The sequence below is a fragment of the Ciconia boyciana genome, chromosome 1 (genome assembly GCF_034638445.1).
Source record: "Ciconia boyciana chromosome 1, ASM3463844v1, whole genome shotgun sequence".
In the NCBI taxonomy this organism is placed as follows: Eukaryota; Metazoa; Chordata; class Aves; order Ciconiiformes; family Ciconiidae; genus Ciconia; species Ciconia boyciana.
The window spans coordinates 5140597-5163447 of record NC_132934.1 but is presented as its reverse complement, the minus strand read 5'-3'; the positions used below and the strand labels follow the sequence as shown (position 1 = coordinate 5163447).

Below are 22851 nucleotides of genomic sequence, written 5' to 3'. Positions count from 1 at the left end.
AGCTTGAGGCTGAAGAAAATCAGTAGGCATTCACTGAGCTTATGCTGTTTTACATCAGCTAAGAACTGGGCCCTCAAGCCAAGTAAAATGAAACTCAGAAATCTCTTTGGCAGGTTGTACTGTCAAAGACTGTGGATATTTCTGAAGTAGTGTATAGATTTTTTAAATTTCTATCTTCTTTGCCCAATCCTTATCCTCTTATTCCATCAAAACCAAGTTTAGCCTAACCTAATGTAAATAGATTGCAGAATTTCTTTATTTTAAATACTGCAAATGACTCCTAGTACAGTGTTTTATGTGTGCTTTTCAAGTCAACTTTAGCAGACTATTAATTATGGAGGGGTGACGTTAGCATAAATAACTAGTCAGCAAATAAATGTCAATTAAATATTCTATTAGCATAGTAGGCAGCTTTATGCATTGGCATAGAACATTTAGCAGATTATGCTTAACGAGCGTATAAAAAATAACATTTTTTTTCTTTGCACTCCTAATGATGGCAGAGGGGAAGAGAGGAGGGGAGGTAAAAATAATGCCAGCTTTGGCTGAAGAGCTGGGGGTGTTTGGGCTGAAATGTGCCCTGGTAGGACCCATGTCAGTTGACTCTGATGTCTCTTGGGGGCTTGCAGCAGCTGCAAATTGCTGGAGCGTATTGTGGCTTGGCATCTCCCCGCCAGCCCCACGTAGCCCCTTGCAGACTCGCTCCCGAGAAGAACATATTTTCATTACAGCACCCACAGTAGTTTTTCCATCCCTTCCTTGACATGACTCAGATCGCTCAGTCTGGGATGTGAAAATTCAAGAGTTAGCCCATTGCTCCTGCGGCATCAGGGTAATGTTGTCTTGATAGGGAAAATGGTCTTTTCACTATTGTGTGAAACTGCAAATCTTTTGCATGTGGTGCTGGCTTTAGTTACTTTCAAAAGACTTAATATTGCCAAGTGAGGCCCTTTTGGGGTAAACTGAGTGTAACACGCCCCCACGTGTCTTTTGGGAATGTAAGTAATTGTTGAGCTACGTGCAAATGTGGCACAGCCTGGCCAGTGGGACAGGCTTTGCAAGAAGTTTGAGTTGTAGACTTTATCAAATGCAGAGTTTTTGAGTATCTCCAGGTCTGCTGAGCTTCAGGTCAACCTTTTCTGATTTGATTTTCCTTTTAATATAATTTTTCAGGTTTAGAGGTGTAGTTGCAGAGAAGCTTGCAGGGATGAGATGCTGACAGGTTTGTAAGGTGGACTCGGGAGTAAATGATTTATCCTGGTGTTTCTGTTGTGAAACTCGGACAAAGGAACACTGTGTGAATGGGAAATGCGGGATGTGCACTGCTCTGGCTTTAGCTGGCACCGCTGTGAGTGATGGAGGCTATCGAGGGGAAAAATCAATGTTTGGTTAAACATAGGTCTTTTTGTTTCAAGTTTTTTGGGAGGGCAGTGGAGGTGGTCCTGAGGGAACATACCTACCATGAGGCTCCCAGCCTTGGTTCTGAAGTGACCCCGTGGTTTAGGTATGTGGCCATGTGGTACTGTCAGGCTCTCTGCTAAGGGGAAGATTTCCCCTGGGGTGAAGCCCCATCGGCTGGGGTCACTCTTTGTGCTTCTCGATTCAGTTTTTGGAGGAACTGGCTTAGAAAAGGTATTTTTCACCTTCACAAAAATGATAAATGCGAAGCCTCTGCTTTGTTTTTATCAATATTTTCCTTTGGAAAAAAGTAATTGTTTTTCCCCTCAGAAACGTCAGGACAGTTGTTTCTGGGATTAAATACCCAAAACGTTTTCTTGAGTTGCAGCAGTGCCTTATGGGATTCATACGTGGGTGCTGGTCTCTCCTTGCCCTTTTGTCTGGGTTAAGACTTTCTCTCATGAGGGTCTGGTCTCTCCTTGTGGAGTCATCCTGAGATGTCTTCTCCTCGATGCCCCATGAGGTGCTCTTGTGCCTGGGGAGCCCTTGCTGGGGGTCAGGCATTTGAAAAACCAAAGCTGTGCAAGATTGTTTAGGTTTCCAGTAAAAAAAAAAAGCCCAAAGCTTGCACATGAAGCAGGCTCTGTTTATTAAAAGCAAGAAAAGAACACACTTTAATCAAAACCTAATTTTCCAGTAAGAAGCCGTTTCAGCAGAAACATACCCAGCAAGCCTAGTTTCCAGGGACAACGACATCTGCTTATGCTGTATTTATATTTATTTATTCTCACAAACAAATGAAGTAAGGGAAACAGGAGCAGGCCTGACCAGACAGCCCGTGGTCCAACGAGGCAGGGATGCATGCAGTGACTATGGCCACCAAAATTGCGCAGGACCCTGCAGTGCACCCAAAGTGCCTGCTCAGCATCCGTTTTGGGGTGCTTTTTTTATTGCTCAGGATTATTTGGGGAAATTAGATTTGGCTCACACCCAGATTAGGTATCGGTGCAACTTCTTAGAGAGGTGACAGTTTCACTGATGCAATTGTCCCCTCACAGTCCTAATGCAAATCCTGGATTTTGGCACACTTACGGGTGGAAAGTACTTTCATTTTTAAGTATAACCTATCCTCATTGCTGTACTGGACTGAGTATGTAGTCAGTAAAACTATGGTAAAACAATACTACATAGGCTTACAGCTAACACTGAGGATAATATAGCACTGTTTACGCTGGTGTGTTATTAACCCAACTTGGAGCATGGGTTTAATCTGTAGGTTGGCTGACAGCCAAGGAAGGGTTCAAGAACGGGTTTCACCGATGGAGTGAGGTTTGATAACAAATGACTCAGACATACCGATACTGAAATGAATGCACTTTCTGAATGCTTTTCCCTTGCTTGGGTGGACTGTCTGTCCTGACTTTTATTTCCATGTATTGCTACCGGTGCATGGTGCCTTCCTCCGTAAATGAATGACGTTGCCATTCCCGTGGCAGGAACACGGTGAAGCAGCAGTATGGTTTGCAGCACTGTAACGGTCCCTTTTGAGTGGTACAGGGCAGGCTGAACTATTTTAACTACAACTATCCTGTTACAATTAAAGAAGCAGCACCTTGCGTACAAGCCACAGTGGAGCTGAGGATCAGGCTTATTGCAACGAAAACTGAAAGCCTAATCCTTTTATAAACAGTCTGGAGGGGGATGGAGGTGAGGGAAAGAAAAGCAGTGATTTTTGTGGACTTTGACAAGTTATAAATATATCCTGAGTGAAACCAATAGTGTGGAGCTTTATGAAAGATTTAATGAATAAATATTTCATGCCCACATGGTGCTTCTTCAGTAATGTGTGCTGTCGGTAAAAAGCAATAAACAAAGAACCTCCTTCAGGGTTTGTTTGGGCTTTTAAATTAAACTAATTTAATCAACTTTTTCAGTCAAGCTTGATATTAGTTCATTTCTGTACACAGCACTGTACCCGGATCTGTTTGTTTTCTCCTGATACCTGTTCTCCTGTTTGGAAAGTGCTTGAATATCAAAGAATGATTCGTTTCATCCTGCCCCTATGGTGCGCATCTGGGTTTTCAAGGCAGAGAGCACAGTCTGACTCTCCTTATCCTACAGTTTGAGGAGCTGGCCATCCTCTACCATCACAGCTTGTAGGTGTTATGGGACCCCAGCTGAGGTTTTCATTATCCATTATCACTTGAGCATGTTGGTCATTTCTGATTGTAAGCAAGCAGGCATCTTTTGAGGTTTGGAAGCCTTCAGCACCCAGCTTGCTCCTGCCTGAAGGACCAGAACTAGCCAAAAGTGCTCTGGAGTCTGGCCCCATGTGGGCAGCGAGGCTTGCACACTTCTGTACTGGTTTGCTACACAAATTTATGAAGGGAGATTGAAATGCTCCTCCAGCTCAGGCTATTGGCAAAGCTGGGGCTCGGGTGTGCTAGTATCCTTGCTTTATGGTTCACTGTCACAACAAATGGCCAGGAGGAGATCAGGATATATATTAGCTCTGTGCTTCATGTCTTTGCAATACTTTAAAAAAAATCCTCGAGACCTGATTTTCTTGGGAACAGCAGGGCTGTAGCCAATTGATTCTTTCATAGCTGGACCATGCAAGTGGAGAGCAAATAAGACACAGTAGGGAGGTAAAAGCAAGGGTGATCAGAGGAGTAGAGCTAACTTGGGGAAGGCAGCTGTGGGTAGGGCTGCTAAATGAGCTGAGGATCTGCTCAAACTTGGACACTGATGCACCTTTGCATCAGTGGGGTGGTGGGGTCGGACACAGAGGCATGGGGGGAGGCATTTCTCAGCTTCTTTTCCCATACAAAGAAGTAAATGTTCTTCCCCCCCCCCCCCCCCCCCGATCTGGAACCACTTGTTTCTGTACTAGGCAGCTTTGGGAACTGAAATTTATCCCTCTTGTCTGGATGGAGTATGTCCCCATGAGGTTTGTGCCACACTACGGTCAGTGACAAAAAAGAGGGGTTGTATCAGAAACTGAGGAAGCTTTGATTGTCCAAACCCACGTAGACGTGGTTTTTTTTTTTTTTTTTTTTTTTAGTGTTAGGCAATATGTGAGATTATGTCTATATAAATCAAAACCCAAGCCCTTTGCACAGCAAAAGGGTTCATCTTTTGCAAAGACTGATGGAGCAAAACTCCTTGCAGTAGTGCTGAGCTGCAATAGTTGCCTGATCCAGCCTGAAGTATTGGCAGAACCAATTTCTGCTGTGGCTCCCGACCTCCTGGAAGGGAAGCACATTTCGATGGGACTCAAGCTCTGTTCAGAGTACTTGAAGGGCTTAAGATGAGCAGTTGAGACCCCACGGCTTCGCCTTCTGCTGCTCGCAATTCAGGTCACAGTCCGCAGGATAACACTGCAGCCACTGCTGTGACTAAACCGTTGGTTTTGGAGCTGACATTTAGTACAAGTTGTGCTGGAGGAACAAAGATACGGGAGGAAAGGAGTAATTGCAGCACGAGGCAGAGACTGTGAATGAGAAGCTGTATTTCCAAGGAAATACTGCAAGAAAAGGCTGTGAGCAGACATCAAACTTTCCTGTGAGTAGAGATTTCCTGAGATTTCCTTGTTCTTTAGCAGCAGGTGAAATGGGGTAGATTTTTGGAAGGTACCTTTGAGACCATGTCAGGTAAAATCTCCCTTTGATGATTGTTGCAAAAACCCCCTTCCATCCATTGCACAAACCAGCAAAATCCTCCTCTCAAGGCATTTAAGTGCCAAGGGATGGAAGGATGTAAATTATTTTACAGTTAAAGACAAAGACCCGATGAGGCTCCTAATAAAAATTTGGTTGAGAAGACAGTAAGTTTTAGAAGTACTGGCTCTGGGGGTCTGTGTTGAGCCACCGTTTGACGTCATCCAACTGTTTGGTGCAAACCATGTGAATACAGAACGAAATATGTAACAGTTGAGATCTGTGACTTGGTGAGTTGTCGTTGAAGAGCAATGTCCTTATTCAAGCAAAGACCCCTGAGCTGTGTTCCTCAGTCATGACTGTGGAGATCTCCACACTTTGAAGATCCAGCAGTGCCTGTTTTGAGTTGTTCTTCCATGCTCACACACCTCCTGGGGCATATGCTCTGATGCTGTGGAGCTAGAAAGCCCAGAAACCATAGAAAAATGGGAAGATTGACCCTGAAAGCATAGCAGTGGATGAAAACCACAGGTTTTTTTGACATGGTCGACTTCACTAATGTCCAGCTGAGTGCGTTTTTTATAAAATGTTCTTTAAAAATAACAATCGAGAGATTGTAAGTAGCTGTTCTTGGTAATTGTGTATAATTTCCCTTCCGCAGTCTCCTGTAACTTTCCCCAGAGGAGTTTTGGAATGGAAATGCCATCTCAACTCCAAGACTAGGCCTAGGTAGTTAATGTGGTGATATAATAACTAAAATATCGACAGACTTAAATAATCACCATTGGAGACATCTGTGGAGGCTTAGAATATGAATGTTAGGGTTTTCTCAAGTTAGACACAGTTTTGAGTCTTTGTATCAGAGAAGGAGATGACTTTCTGTGCATTGCTGTAGGAGCTGGGATGCGTCAATAGCACAAGGGACTTGATCCAGAGCATGCTGAAGTTGATGTGCATGTTTCTTCAATGGACCTTTTTTGATCAGGTTGAAGATTAAATTATGTCTATTAGAGCTGAGCAGACACGAGAGGATTTTCTGTGCTCTTTTAGGCCAAGAACAAACCAACGTGTCTAGTGCCATGGTTTCAGCAGAGTGTTCCTTCAGATGCTCCTAGGGGCACCGCAGATTTTGCTTGTGAGGAGCATGCATATAGGGAGCCTGGGAAGCTGCTAGTGGCAGATGCAAGAGTCAGCATGATCCCAAGCCAGCTGTGACTTGCACTTGATTTTTCCCTCATTACGCATGATAATATGGGCTCCCAGTCACCATCGAAGGGGCTTGCTTCCTGAACCAGACCATATGCTCCTGGAGCCTATGGAGGTAGCTGTTACGCAGCGCAGAGATTTAAGTGATGCTCCTGTAAGGCATTTTCCTGATGACAAGTAAAAATCAATTCCTTTAACCCAGATTCCAAATTCTGAGTCAATTCTGGCCCTTTTGCATGACATTGTAAAGCTTTTGCTCTGAATTACCAAATGGTTTGTTTCTATGCCTGTGTGCTCTCATTCCTATTTGACTTTGGTCACAAAAGAAAAAAAAACAAACAAGCAAATAAGCTTAAGGACATGCTGAAACCCTTCCCGATTGATTGATGATTTATTTTGTGTTGTGAGGCAGAGCATCTACCTCCTGCATTTGTAGCAAAAAAAGCTTTTTCCCACACTGTCACTGTTGGTAATGGATGAAGAAATGAGGGGAAAGTCAGCATTTTCTCATTGTGGTATAAAAATGCAGCTACTTCCTAAAGCGCTGGAGTTGATCTAGAAGATGTATCCAGGGAAAACTTTGCCAAACTCAGGAAACCATCCTGCTATGTATTGTACAAGTTTTACTGAAGAGGCTGTGCCATGATGAGCGTAGAGCCTAAAGAGGCAGGAGGGAAATCTGGTAATTCTCCCACGCTAAGCAAGCCTGGGAAGCTCACTAAGGAGTCCCAGGCCATGTGAGACATCTACACCCTGGGCATTTGATTACTGAAGCTACCTCTTCCCTAGGGTCTTGCTTTGCTTTGAGCCATTCTGCTGTTGTCCTTGAACTTGTCAGCCTGGACGTCAGGAGGTGGCTCCATTTGGAAGCCCTCTTTCCCACAGAACATCTACAAAATTTATTTAGAAACAAAGAAGCCAAAAAAACTTGGAGGAAACATTGTGTGCTGAAGATGAGATTAAGAGCTTACAAACGAGCTGAATGAACCATGGCTCTGCACTAAGATTTGAGAGCCTTCGATTTAGCAAGGAGGGCATTTCGGTTCATCAGAGCATCATCATCTCCAGTCAGTGTGTCCCAGAGTGATGGAGAAGCTAAAGTTTTAGAATTCAAAGCAGGTTTGGAGCACTGTGGAAAAGCTGCTGGCATTTCAAATCCTGCAACATGTCATTATTCTCATTTCAGATGATGCCTTGCATAATGTTCCATGTTGATCTCGGATACAGATCTAAACTCTTCAAAGTTTGGAGTATGTTTTTGATCCTGGGATTTATAGTTCAAGCCCTTTTCTAGTTTCAAGTGAGGAAAACACATGTTTAGCAAGCGCAAAATGAGCCTTGATGGAGTATTTCTTTGATGGTATTGCGATGATGATTATGAATTTACATCTTGTGCATAGGATGTTAAGCACCTCATGGGGCCTGGCTGTGCTTAGACTGTACCATTAATTTCATGAAGGATGCATGATGAATGTTCATAAGGCCCCCCTAGGTTCTGATTTGTAGCGCTTACGTCACACAGCCGAGAGGCTCCAAAATGATTAAATGGAATTCTATCATTAGAAGCTGGCAATGCAATTCTGATTAATTACAGAACGTGCTGCAAAGTGCAAAATGAGTGTGGGTTTGGTTTTTTTTTGTTAAAGTATGTTTCTGCTTCGTGGGGTGTCAGAAGGTGAAATGGTGATTGAGGCTTGTTGGCTATTTCCATGATGATTTGGGAGTCTGCTTGCTCACTCTTGGGTCATGGGGATGGTTTGATTTCCAACATTGTCCCATGCTCTGGGCATGAGCAGTGAGATTTGGGGAGGACCATGGGAAAATCTTTAAGTTGGACCTAGTGTGTCCTGCTTAGCTGCTTGTAGCTCGCAGCACTGTTCCTCACCAACTCGAGCACTGTGGCACCAGCCTCCTGCTTGAGTCCTGCCAGGGTTTTCCTACAACATATCCCTCTGCCTCTTGTCTGGGAGATGCATCTTTGTTCTTGGGTTGGGGGTCTGGACTGAAACTGGTAATGGCTTGCTTTTTCTTTCAAATCACTGCTCATGTCTTCAAAAGAAGACATGGTTTGAGACTGCCAGTCTGTGGCCATCCAGCCAGGGACATGTTTCACCTGCCTGTAGCTGTAACACCTAATAATCTCAGATGATGTGTGACTAGATGCTTAAATTTTAGATAGGTTGTGTAGGGTGAAGTGAATCTAGACTTGTAGTGTCTGTCTAAAGGCAGAAAAAGTAAAAAATGTGCTTTTGGCTATTCGCTGGGTCTCATGCATATCTGGTGAATTTGGTAACAGAAAAAAACTTTAAGCATTAACCAAAACTTCCATCCTTTTTTTTTATTTTTAATTGATGTTTCCCTCCAGGGCTAAGAAAGAGTTGTCTTAGTTATTCTTCTGTAGTGTATTAAACAATACAATGCATATAATAAACTGCAAGCATCATCCCCACTAATTCTCATCTTTCTGTAGAAGATGGAAAATGAAAAAAAACAAATCCAGAATGGATTTCTTGAACATTACCTTCCTCTATTTGTCTTCTGTGCTTTGGTGCTTTTGTTCGTAGTGGGTATTTGCTGTAGACTGTTGGCATTGTCAGGGAAAAAGGTAATTGTGCAGTGAACTGGTTTATGCTTTACGTAAGAACATTGTGCTGCTGCAAATTTGTTGCATTTTACAGCGCTGTCTCCAAAGAATAGCCTTCAGAAAGCGACCGCGGGATTTAGAAGTGAGAAAAGGCACTTAGTATGTGAGATAATTGGATAGAGTTTGGAGGCATGAGGTCAGAGCCTTGGGCACAATATTTATACTGCAAGGACATCCCCTTACAGAATGGCCCATAACTTTTAGATGTTGTTATGCCACAGAATCCATTTGGGGCTGGCCTATGAGATCGCAAAGAGATAGGGCATAAAAGTGCCTCTTGTGTCCATTTGCAATGGTGAGCCAAGGGGAGAGTGTTTGGCATTTGGATCGGGATCAGGTAACCTCCAGACCTCCTTTCCTCCACTAGCTCCACTTTCTAGCATCAGAGAGATCTGGTGCAATGCAGTATTATGTGAAAGACCTCCATACTAATTCGTAACAACTATTGGCATGGTCCAGCGTGTGCCCAGCGGTGGTCAGAGATGCTAATTCAGGGTGTGAACCAAGCTGATGGCTATATTGCCATAGTTCTGGCTATGGTTATGGATGCTAACATGGATGGGGATTTATCCAGGAATTACTGCATTTTGCTTTGTAGACATACCTTTTTCCTCTTTCTACATTTCTCTTCTGGAACACAGGGAGCATATGAAGTGCTATATGTAGACTTTACCAGGGTGATGACGGGCAAGCAGCATGCATACATCCTCCCCGATGGCTTTTGAAACTTTTAAATCAGGATTTTACAAAGTGTCCGTGCATCTCTGTCTACCTGCAACAGCAAATCTCTGCGCCTGCAAAGATGACTAAATGCCTTCTTGGTTTTCACCCAGAGGGGCTACAGCTTGGAAGCAAATAGCTGTGCAATTACCTGCTAAGTGCAGTTTTGTGCAGGGAATCTGGTGTATGTACCTGTGTCTCATATAGGCGCATGCATAACCCATCTCCTGCAGTCAAACTCTGAGGTCTGTGACCTGGGCTGCTTCTGAGCACTTTCGTTAAGGTGCTGATTTTGCCTGGAAAACAGAGCTCTTACGATTTAGTTATTTTTTTTTTTATCTCTATGGGATAAAAATAGATTTAGAAATTACAATCAAAATAGCAGGTTCTCCCCCTCCCTGAATGCTCCCAGACTGCTGATTTGACAAGGTGTTCATTAAGACTCCAGGGTCTGAAGATTGGGAGTTTCAGCTCTCATTGCACATGGTACATCTCTTCTGTGCATTGAGCATGGCGCTTAATGCAAGCGGAGGAAAAAATAATCAAGGAACGTACATGGAGGCTTGGGGTTAAGTGGCTAGAGCCGTGGAGTTTGGATGCTCATTTTCACAGTGAGCCGTCACCCTAATGGACATCGATACTAATGATAGAGGAATCCCTATGGTTATATGGTTTGTTCAGAGCTTTCAAACGCCGGGCATTGCCCGGCTTTCAGAAATACCTTCCAGGAACTCTGTGTGTGTACATGTCTGAGACCTTTTAAGTCAGCCATTCCTGCTTAATTTCTAATACTGCTGTTGATAACAATGAAATTCAGTTACCTTGTACCTAGAATTGAATTGGGCAGGGAGCACTGTTATTGCTACGCGTAAAGAGTGTACAATCTCTGTTTAGGTAAGACTGAAGGTGAAAAATTTTGGAGAATTGGAAACTGCTTGCTCAGAGTGAAACACCGTGACCTTTGTAGTTATACGTCAGTCTTCCTCCTAGTTTATTGCAAAGGTAACTGAGAATAAAATTGGCCCTTTTTTACCACGTTGGATGCTATGGCAAAATCAGAATAATCAGCCTTCATTCATGCCTGCAGATACAAGAGAACAGATAACTGACCCAAGTGAAAATGTTTGTGTCTGGAGGATCTTTTGCATTCCTGAGTAAGTCGCCAGGCAGCTGGTCTTCCCAGTTCATGGTGGTGTTGTGGGTGTGTTTCTGTTGTTTGGTATCTAGTCTGGATGGCAAGGTTTCAGAATTGTGTTCCAGGTGACATTAATGTAAAAAAACTTTAAAAAATAAATAAATAGGGTTACACATGGTAAATGCTCTGAAAAGTTGAATGCTTCACCCTTGAATACCACCCTATTGAGACTGGATGGCTGCAGGTGACTTGTAGTTATGTTGAGGGACGAGGTGAATGAATTGGTTGCACCCTTGCAAGGCCGAGGGTGGGAAGAGATGAGTTTCCCTTGCCTCTTGCCATCTCCCACGTGTGTCTTGCTCTCCCTCCTCTCCAGTTCCCATACTCCCAGGGGAGAGCAGTGCTGCGTCTCGGTGGTCCCTGGCTGTGTGGTGCCACTTGCGCTTGCATGAAGTCTTCTTACAGCAAAGGGGTGTGACAAGTGCAAATAGAGCTGATAAATTTGCTGCTGTTCTTTATCTACATAATCTGATTGCAATTGATAGATAATGCCACCAAGATAGAGCAGAGCTGCTTCCCATTACCAACACACCTCTCCTTTTTATCCCTTTTTTTTTAATTTTAAATAATCCAGTGCAAGTAGAGTATTGACTTTAACTGAAGGGAAGTAATTAATCACAGTACTTATGAGTAGATCATTTACTGCAGCTTACATGCAGGATGGGTACCTGAGGCTGTTGCACTCAGTCAATCAAGGCAGGCTGATATGGGTTAATGGTACACGGGTCACCGTGCTGTTGGGATTTATTAGGCAAATTTCTCCTGATCTTGGGCAGTTTAACTTGTAAGCAGAAAGCCATAGCAGTGTGCTCTCAAGAAGAGCATGTTTGTTTCCATAATGTTGTGCTTGGGGTGAAGACAGCTGAACCTACTGCATGGAAGTGCCTCAGCCGTTGCTGGTGGTGACCCTCCTGCCAGTTATTTCTTGCTTGGCAAAGTGTCTTGCTAGGCTTCTTGAGCTGCAGTGAGTTAATGGAGAGGATTGCTGCAGGATCTTGCGTCATTCAAAAAAATAACTTCATTGTAACAGCATCCACTCAACCTGGCTGCACACACACACACGCTTTTCTCCCACAGCATCCCACATCCATGTCCTTTCCTTCTTCCACTCATAGTTCCCACAGCTGAGTTGGAGATGTAGCACAGGCCAGAGCAAGCTTCAAGAAATGAAAAGCAACTCCCAAACCACCTGCTGCTTTTTTATTGTTAAAAAGATAACAGTTAATTAAGGACTAGAGAAAGCCGAAGGGAATAGTGTGCATGTCTGTGAAGGACTCAAAGGATGTTAGGAAGTAAAGGCTCCTGTGGACAGTGAGACAATTTTTTGCACGTGAACTTGCTTGTTTTGACCAAGAGAGTATAAGTGGATCATTCCTGGACACCTTGAATGGCAGCAGGAAGGATAACAGTCGCATTATACTGAAGTTAAGTGTAATTGCGTAGAAAAAACTATAAGGGAATTCTTCAGGTGCAAACCTAAAGCATGTGCTCATGCTTTTCCTAATTTTCACCTCTCTTTTCCAATCAACGGGTGCTCTTGCATGCAGAATTGGGTATGCAAGGATTAAAGTCTGTGCATTGGCCCTTTCTTGGGTCATGACGATAAAAAGTGCAGCATGGGTAGTCTTCTCTGAGGAACGGGATCAGGGTGTTTTAGGTAGCCTGAAAAACCAGAGCACACCAAGTATTTTGAAGACAATTAAAAAATAATGCAGAATATTCTTATTATATGAAGTATATCATGTGGGCTAAGCAATTAACATTAATTTGGAGTTTACACATTTTCAGTTTTATTTATAAAAAAATGTTAAATAAATAAGAGTTGTAAGAGCTAGTAGATAAATTGATACCTTAAAGCAGTATCGTCTAATGGTGTACAAGAGCTACTCACTCTCCTACAGATACCACACTTCCTTGTAAATTCTGTTTATTAGCCTGTTGTAAATTCGTATGAATGGGACCACAGTGTACTGCTGACTCCAGGAATGTATTTTGAACATACATATTGTTTAATGGACAGTTGCTTATAACTTCTGTTTTCCATGAAAATCCCCTATATATAATATTTTCTTTGAAGGCTTTCCATATTTAGGACAGGTGTATAGAAGGTGATGCTTGAGCTCTGAAGTTGATATCTCTTGATATTTATGGCTGCATCATTAGGAAATCAGATCAACAGCTTTTGATGCACATTTTTTTTTCTTTTTTTGACTGCATTTTCATTATTTTGTGATCTGATTCAAACCGCAGAAGTCTGCTGGTGTGAGAACAGAAAACTGTTTGAAGTTTTAAGTAAGAAAGTTGTTTGAAGATGTCTCCAACCCCATTTGGCTTTTTCCAGGGAGCCCACGAAAGAATCCAAAACAAACAGTCAGTTTTATAGAAAATGCCATTAAATCACTTTTAAAATTTATTTTTATTTATTTTATCTTGGAAATGCGTAATGAAGGACCTGGCTTTGTAGGGTATGCAGCAGAAGATGTTCCCTGCCCTGAAGGACTTGGAGGGTTCAAAAGCAATGTAGACACAGCCTGGGCCCTTTGCTTAGGGGCGCAGGAGCAGGGACAGCGCTCACAGCCCCATCCTATTTTCACATCCAGTCTGGTTCACAAGGGTGTATATAGTTCAGCAAGCCAAATGAAAATGTTTGGATTCAACCGTTTTCTGTCAAAATGCTGTTTTATCAAAATGGAAATATTTTGTGAGAACATGCCAGTCTTGACAAATTGTTTTGATGGGTTAAGTCTAAACAAATTGTTTTAGTATTCTATGTTATTTTGATATAGACACATCTCATTTTGACTCTATCGTTTAGACCTTTATAACATAGTTATATCATTTATAGCTTAAGACTTTTATAACATATAAATATTGCATCAAATGTGTGACCACTTTAAAAATAAAATATCAATATTATAAAGTTTCTGTATATTTGCAATAATGCTATTTACCTTTCCAAAACCTGCATATCTTAAATATATATATAATATCTGTATATAAACTTTTGAACATCCTGAATTACTTGTTTAGAAGATTTATTTTTTTATGAGATCCTGATATTTTAGTATATTTCATAATGGAGTGACAAGAGTTGCTAGGTCCTATCCAGCTATAATTCCTCTTTGTTAACCGTTTTTGTTCATTCCAATCCTAGGAAGGGGTTAAATTTTTAATAATAAGAATTGCCAGAGTGAGAGTGTTGTCACTTAGCAGGCTTATCCCAAAGATTTTAATCCATTTTATAAAGCTGTTTAAAATGCTGTTCTTCACATACGACAAAATTGAAACTCTGTTGTTTAGAGGTTGATGGGGTCCAGTGGGGATTCTCTAGTAGAGGTGTCGACAGGTTGCTAGTGATCCTGGGTTATTAAAAAAAAAACAACATGGAAAACATTTTTTCTAATGATTTTTTTTTTTTTAAACTAGGGACAAAAATGAACATAATTTGATGTTATTACTTGTCTTGGGCCCGGTACTGGTGGCAGTAGCTCAGGTTCTCTCAGACGGGCTAGTGTTAGGTTATCCTCATGCCTGCAAGCTTGTACTCGATGTGCTCCAATGCTAGGTAGATAGATGGGCATAGGTATTCCATCATGCATTGTGTGTTATTTTGTATTATAGTGCTTTATGTATTATTTTGAAGTAATGGCACACTACTTGCTCAATGGTCCCTGGTGGCTGGAAGCATGGTTTTGGCCCACTCAACCTTTGTTTGTGTTGTTTATGCCTTCTTTTGTGGCTGGGAAGGGCGAGGGTATCCACGGGGTACGTAAAGGTGTTTCTGAGGAGCAGCTTATTTAGGTGCTGTAAACCCATAAGGTATTTGGGCTACTATTAGTTTCTTTTACTGAATGCGGCAGTTCAAATTCCTGAGTCTTGCTCTTGTCAGTCGAGGGAGTGGTTTGGGGAAAAAAAAAAAACATAAAAAGGCAAAAAAAAAAGTGCATGTTCTCTCCATTATCTTCTCAGTCTTTCAGATTTCAAGGTTTTTCCTGTGCTTTGCAGTGTACTGTTCTTGCAAAAACAATAAAAAGAAAATGAGGATTTTCATATAAACCCATGACCCTGGGAGAAGTGGCTTTAAGAAAAACAGCAACTACTAGGAGACTAGTTAAAATCCCAAGAGTTGGTAATGTGATAATAGTATCTCATATTCATTGAATGGAGCGCCTGTGACTCAGTGCTTTCATGGGAATGTAAATGTTCTTTTAATCTCTTATTTCTCTAGAGAGGCAGATAAATCTGAACCCATTATATGCTGTGGCTGAGGCAGGGCACAGAGATTTACCGGATCACAGGGGCGGCCGGTTGTGCACCGAGAATGAAGCTGCTGTCCTGGCTCTCCAGCGTGTGGTTAGCGGGGTTACGGGGATGCGGTGATGCAGGGCTTGCAGCCCTCTGGCCTTTTCCAGCTGCTGTTTGCATGGCTTTCATGGTCAGCACGCACAATGCAAAGGGAAAGGGCTGGTTTTGAGCAGCTAATGGTGAAGATCAGGGAAAACCTGGTGCACAGTGAGCGTTGCTAATGGTACTTTGCACATCAACTGGGGGTTGCAGTAGCCCCTGGTCCTCAGCTGCTGCCGCGGTGCCCAGGTTTGGAGTCAGGTCCAGCCACAACCCAGAGTCGTTTGCTTGGGAAAAGGAGATGAATGAGCAAAAGTAAGAAAATGGCAGGGAGTTGAAAGGGGAGAGAGGAATGGGAGTCAGAGAGGTTGGGGGCAGGGTGAATTGAGTAGAGAAAGAAGTCGGAAGAATTATTATTATTTGATGGATATTGGGTGCGGTCCGTTTTTTGATGGAGTTCAGCCCTGTGGAAGGGGAGCTCAGTTTTATAACTTGTACCATCACTTCTGCAGAAATAAATAGAGCCTTAATGTGGAAGGGTCCTTTTTATTTCTAATTTAAGGATCTGCTGTAATATCGGCCAAAGTAGAAGCTGCTCTCTGAAATGAATATTTTTCATTGAAGGAGGCAGGAGGGCTTTGTATTTTCCTCTGGGAGACATGGAAGTAGTGTGCTGCAAAGACTGCAGTGGAGCAGGGATACTTGGTTTTTACTTTTGCAGGTGTGGATAATTTCACTGAGGTCTATTAGGAGGAAGCAAAGCCTTGGCTCAGCCTCAGCCAGCCCAGCGCTGAGTCTGGGAGTTGGTGCACCACAACAACTGCTCCTCAGGAACTAGGGGAGAAATGTGGGATCTTTCTTAGGTCTTTTTGTGGTGATCTAGATACAGATGGATTTTCCTCTCTGTGCATTTAGTCCTGCATGAATGCAATCTGGAGCAGAGCTATTGGCTCTGCTATGGATACACCTTGGCCCAGCAACGTGCAGATCTGGCCTCTGTTTTGGGCTGCTTTGCTCTAAGGCAGGTGGTTCTATGGCATTTTTATGGCAGGAGGATGCTTTGAAGCCTCTGTCCTTGGAGCTGCAGAGGTGTGAAAACAACCACGCACGTTGGTTCCAAGATGAACTGAACCCAGTCCAAAGGAAACAGGCACATCTGTGTACACAAGCTGCAGCTCCAAACAGGGCTGTGGTGTTGCCTGCTAAACCTGGAAAGAAAAGTAGTTACAAGAGCACTGGCGTTTTGAGAGCATCTCTTTGTGTGATGCATGCCTTGTGTTTGGGCTGTACTGTCTAATACGGTGCAAGCTCTGACCGATGCTTTTTCCATGGTGAGAGCGTTGCTAATGCTTGTCTCCTCTCTGGATTATCTAGTGTTTAATCGTTCAGTTCAGCTCACACTGTGGCCCTTGCATTGGTGGGATCACTAAACGGAGTCTTTTTTTCTGCTACCATGTCTCTGCTTCTCTTGAATCATTTCCTCTCACTATGATAAATTTGATGGCAGTTGGCCCCCAGGGTCTCAGACCATTGCACAATCTCATATTGGTCACTCCTCTGCACAGTGACCCTGTGCAGGACCATGGGACTGGCACTAAGATGGGTCTGTTGCTCATAGTGATAGTGGGACTCTTGGCCAAGCTGTGTCCTCATAGAGTATCAAAGCCTCATGCTCTAGAGGACTGGTCAGTGTGATTATGTTACTGTTGTCTTGGTCAAGCAAGCCATCGCTGCTTAGGATATAATTTCCAAAATAGCCTAAATATAACTAGGATATCTCAAATGCTTTCTTGTCATTGGGCCTATTGGGAGCCCCATTGTGGTGTGGGTGACAGTCCCTTTCCAAGGTGCCATCTTCACAGATGAGCTGTGCCTGGTGAGGGAAGGGTGGGTGTGCAAAGGGACAGGTAGCTTTCAGTACTTACCTCTGCTTGGAAAGGTTTTTATGCATTGGTAAAAGTCTTCCTCCCAGTTTTGTCAGCTCCCTGGACTGCAAAGAATGAGGGATATTTCCTCCTACACCATCCAGGCAGAAGTACCAGGGACTTTCTTACTATGAAGATTTCTTACCACCTTTTGAGTCTATGCAGCTCAGTAGGAGCTAGGGTGGCATGAATTAAGGTGACATTAATGGTGTGCTTGCAAATGACTGCTTGTTCCTGTCACACTTGTGGCTGCAGGGGAGTCGTCAGAGTATTTCCATTTGAAGGTTTGAAGGACACATTTTGTTCTCTGTGGCTTTTGGCGTTTATAGGAGGACCTACCTCCCTGCATGAAATGGTTCTCTTTGAAAGGATTTCATGAGGAGGTTTCTTTTGCTTTATTTCTTGTCTGTTTCCCCTGCCTCCCATGGCACCACAGATGCTAGCTGAGATCCCAGAGGTGCATTCAGCTTGACAGGTTCTGGGTGGGGGAAGTTCACAGAGGTCTTCTGGGAAGATGGATCCATTGAAAGGTAGAGAAAACATGGATATCTGAGCCCCGTGGACCACTCCTGACTCACTGAAGTTAAGGAAAAACTGTTTTGGAAGTAGCAATACTAGTGGAGCTTTGGTCCCTGTGGAACAGGATCCTTTGTCCTGTCCACCTTCCCATCCCACCAGTTGGCCAGCCAGCTGCAGATGGGCTCTAAAAGCAGAGTTCTTCCAGCCTGTCTGCAGTAGGAGAGGTATAGTTGCATCTTTTTCTGTAGCTAACAAGTGAAAATGTGAATTAGCGATTGAAAATCAGTGCTCCAATTCACAGGTGCTGAGTCTGATACACCAGAGAAGCACCAGTGTTTCTTGAGATGGATGCTCAGGTTGGGCACCCATGCATTACACTGCCAGCCATTCTCATTTACCTAGCGGATTTTCCTTTGTTTGAATATTCGTGTTTAACATTTTGCTTGGTCCTCGAAGGCTTTTGCAGATATCGTGATGATTCAGATTCACTTCATTACTACTAAAAACTAGTATTTGCATTGTAATGACTTGAACTGTAGTACTGAGAAGGCTGATTGCACTCTGTAGGCACAGAAGAAAGTGCAAATCCCTGTTCCTAAAACTTGCACTGCAATCTGTTCTCTCTCAGAGGTTTTCAGAGTCCCTTTATCTACACTGCAAAAGAAGAATAAAATAAAGCAAAACACCAGATACTAGATTTGTTTGTGGAGGATGGCTCTGAAACCACTGAGAAACTGGGAGTAGCTTATTTTTTCAGCTGAGTCTGTTTAGTCTGAAAACAAAGGTTCACCTTGGAACTTTTGGACTTTGTAAGCCTGTAATCCAGATTTGAATGTGGAGAGGGGCCCCATCTTATTTAGGTGTCAAAAAGTTGTGAGGTGCAAGTCTTTTAAAAACAAGAGATTTTTTTTGAGAGACATTAGAAGGGGGACAGACTGACAGACAGCAAGATCTGTGAATTGGGCACCGTTAAGACATCTCAAATTGGGCATCTGGAAATGGAGGCCCCTGAAATCTGCTGTCAACTTTGAAAATCCTATTCCTGCCCCCCGCTGCCTCCTGCCAGCTTTGAAAGTTCGAACCGTGTTCTTTTTATCACATTTGTCATTCCTTAGTAATGAAGCTCTGGCATTCAAAATTTGGCTGACAACTTTGTGGGTGTGAGCCAAAATGAAGTTCAACTTGCACCTTTCTCTGATGCACCCAGTGCTGTTCGCAGCGAGAGGCAGAAGTCTGAACTAGAGGGACTCCAGTCTCATTCATTATGGCAATTACTATCTTCTCGCTGATGCCAAAATTAAGCTTGTTTTCTTTATCGTAATGTAGGTGGACAGGAACTGATGAGGTGTAGGCAACAGGAATGTTGAGAGGGAAAGTGCCATATATAAACCGGTTCTTCTCAGGTTATTCCTTCATCTTAAATAATGTAAAGGTCATAAATCTCCTGGAAATAATGTAAAATCAGTGCTGCAAAAGACTTAGAGCAGTTCGAGGCTAGCTTAGGTTTTCTTTTATAGAGGCTCAAGTCCAGCACTTTAAAGTTTGCTAATTTTAAATACATTTAAATGCATTTTCAAAGTAATTTAGATCTATAAACTGAATGTATAGTTCAAGTGACATTGGGAGAACTGGCTTTTGGGGAAGGAGCGCAACTCAGAAATGAGGTCTGGTGTACGGTCTGCTGGGCATGGCCCTTCTGTCTTTGTCTTTGGCCAACTGTATGGATTGCCTAAGGTATTTAGGGTATAAACTGAGTATGGGCCAGAGTCCAAGTGTGCCAAGCACCCATGGAGGAAGCAAGCCCAACCATGGCATGTTTTGTGGCAATGTCATATGACTGTCCTTGGGCAAACCCAGCGCTCCCTCTTTACATTTCTTTAATTTCAGTGTTTGGCAGCAGATGGCTTGAGGATGCATTTTGAGAAGGCTCAGGTTTGGTCTCCTTGTCTGGAGGTAATGGTGGCAATATTTGTACTCACATTGCTGTTTGCATTTGTAGTCTGAAGTCCTCCTGCTCTAACCACTGAGATCGTACCTTCTCAGAGGTCCTACAGCTCAGGTTCTGCATTGTCAAGGCATTGCAGTAGCTGACACCCATATCTGGGAAAGGCTGAGAAGTCACAGTCACTGACCTTTTAAAACATTTAGAAATCCCACCCTGATTTGTGTGAAAGCGCAAAGTGCTTCAGACAGGGTTGCTCTTGGTTGACTAACGTGGCATTTCCCTAAAGTGTGGAGTAAAGGACTTTGCTTCCATTGAGCAAAACATGAGGGCTGCTATCATTTAATTATTTTGGACCTATGCTGGTTAATTACAGCCCTTCCTGGCCTCCCCTGTGGGGTAATGGTCTTTAAACCATGTATCCAGTTGTTTCTTCAGAGGAAATGTTTTAATTTTCAAATGCTTGTGATTTTTCCCTTCTATAGATATTGCTGTGTTAGCAACATAATTATATTACTGTTGATTGTCTAACATATAAGTAAGATTTTTTTGGAGAGAAAAATGTTTCTGATGTAATTTAATTCCCATTTACAGGCAGGTGGAATTAAAGTCTGTTTTCTGGGTTTCTGATTGCAAATGTACAATGCGCTTGAAGAGGCATCTGAATCTCTGAAGCTGAGATTTGCTGAATTGCCTTTTGGTGTCCAACTTTTACTGATTTCAAGAAGAATTGAACAAGAATTTGAATCCCAGAGGCAGCATTTATACATTTCAGTTCAAATCTTATGAAACTATGTGGATACGGATCCCTAAAGTAACACAGGCTTACAGTGTTCAGCTCAGAAATTATTCAAACATTTTTTTGAAATTAAATAGAGGTTCCTGATAAATTAGTTAAGTCTTTCTTCTTGCAAGTGTATTGGCTCGGGAGCTGACATACGATGTTCTCAGGGTTGGTTTTCTGCTTTGTGGGGGAAAGCACCTGGAGTTTTTGTTGTCCTGTCAAGGAACTGAAAGTTTGCACAGATTTTTTTTTTCTCTGAAGTCATTAGTGAACATACAAAGAAACTTTATAAATCATATCTGAGCCTACGTGGTAAGCAAGAAACAAGCGGTTACACAAGTGGTGGCCAGTTTTGAATGGGAGAGATGGAGATGATAAGCCACGCTGTTGTAAATCACTGTCGATGGCTATAGTGGAGCAAAACCTTCCCTTATTTTGGGATGTAACCGTGAGTGTGCGCGTTGGCCAAGGAACTGGACAACAACCACGCTTTCTCCTGGTCAAGATTGCAATTGTATCCGAAACTTTAGAACTGGTAAACCCCGAGGAGGTGTTTCTAAAATACACGCGGCAAGTCCATTGTAGTCTGCTGTGCTAAGCATTTCTTTTCTTTCCTCCCCCTCCCCAGCAATCAAAGAGAAATACATGGACTGGACGGAGTTTCTCATACATGATTTGACCGGCGCCCGCACTGCACCTGCAAATTTATTGGAAGGCGTATGTATTAGATTGCAGTTTCTATCCGATACAGCGTCGCGGTGTGCATGCTGCAGCAGTGTTTGCGCTCCCCATGTGTAGGGTTGTGTGCTTGCAGCGTCTGTGTGCTGGCAGCGGGGTCTGATCCAGCACCGGCCGAAAGTCGATGGCAACGTTGCCTTGACTCTGCTGGTTCTGCTTCTGACCCAGTGATGGGTAGTTTGGTTTGCCTTTAGGCTGGAGGGTGGTGCTTAGAAAGCTGGGTATTCAAAAAATGCTGGGTGGTGAAGGAGAGCATTGAGGGAGTCCATAGGAAGGAGGACACAGCCCGTTAGTGCCCCATTAGATCCACCAAACTGATAACCTGAGCTTTCAGGTCAGGAGACATGTTGGAGATGGGGTTTAGCAGGTGATGGGGAGCACTGTCAGATTTATGTATATATGGAAATAACTCCCCCAAGGACATTTCCTCCACCTAAACACAGCAGTCAGATTTAGCAGGGTTGTTGGGTGAGGTGGCCTCAGTCCGTCGGTAGTGAGGAGAGAAGAAGGGTCTGTTTTTTTAGATGCACCCATAAGGCCAAGAGCCTAGCCTGTGCAGCATATTCATAGGGTAACTTGCACCTGGGGCAGCCTCAGCTTGCCTTGAGATCTTGGACAAAAATCCCACAGATTCACCTTGAAACTGTGTGGGAGCAGGGCACCTTCTGCACCGGGACCTGCCCTGCTTTGCCGTGGATGCTGTGTGGGCGTTTGGAGAGGAGATGGCCCGTCCTGCAGGAGATAATTCTCTCTGCCCCTCTATATTTAGGCTGGGAGTAAAGGCACACAGGAGGTTTACCTTTGTGTAAGCGCTCGTGTTGGCTTTTTGGAAGCAAGTGTGCATCCGGGCACCATTTTTGATGAGTTTGTCCCTGGTCACTCCCACATCTACATTCTTTTTCCACGTGCCTGTGCAGTACGAGCTGCCTGGCAGGGAGAGTTAATAGCATATCATCAGGGATTTTTTTTTTTTCCCCCCAATCTGTTAGCCGAACAGCCCTTGCACGCCCAAAATAACGCACATCCTCAGGTCTGCTGCATCCCTGTTCCTGGACCACTTCCAGGTGGCATATACAAAAAGCCGGTGGTGTCCAACACCCATCTCTGGTGTATGCCAATGCCATCGTGAACCTCTCCATTCCCTTTCTGCAGGCAGAGAAAAGAGGCAGCCCCAGGCAGAAATGCAGAGAGAGAAAACAGTGCATTGGCTTGAAACAGTTTCTGACCCTTTTCTAGTGTTTTATGCAATATATGTGCTTAGTGTTGTCTATGTCGTGCAATGTATGTAACCCCCTGTCGACAGATTTGCTGTTCGTGAGTGCTGCAGATCGTTGTTATACTGTTAAATCAATATGTAGTGCTAGTTGGTTTTTTTTTTTACATGCTAGCTATGCATATAAAGAGTTCTTGTGTTATGGTAAATGTTAATATTTCATGCAAGCCAATTATTAATCTTAGCCATTCAGTTCTCAGGGGTAAGTGACAACCTATTGGCTTAAAATTTAGCACACAAATCAGAGAAGCAATATTCGCTTTTATACAGCCAGGGATTTATTATAATAAGTTAAATCATTACACCATCGTTTCATATTAGAGAATGTTTTGTTGCAATGAAGCAGTTGTATGAGAGGAAAAAAACCATTAAAGTAGATTTCTATTATATTATTAAATTCCGACACTGCATTTTGCCATGAAATAATATTTGAAGAGATTATACAGGTGTTTGTAGCTTATACAATAGAGGAGTGGCTTATCATGGCAAATATATTGTTCTGAG

General features: G+C 43.1%; 1 protein-coding gene across 1 annotated transcript in view; it reads left to right on the top strand.

Annotated features, from left to right (window-relative positions):
- Window positions 1–22851, top strand: part of SFMBT2 (Scm like with four mbt domains 2) — a 100945-nt gene that overhangs the window by 16796 nt on the left and 61298 nt on the right. Inside the window, exon 4 of the mRNA XM_072865683.1 lies at window positions 20965–21053. Within this exon, the coding sequence (XP_072721784.1) occupies window positions 20965–21053 (89 nt within the window). The remainder of the gene's footprint in view (window positions 1–20964; window positions 21054–22851) is intronic.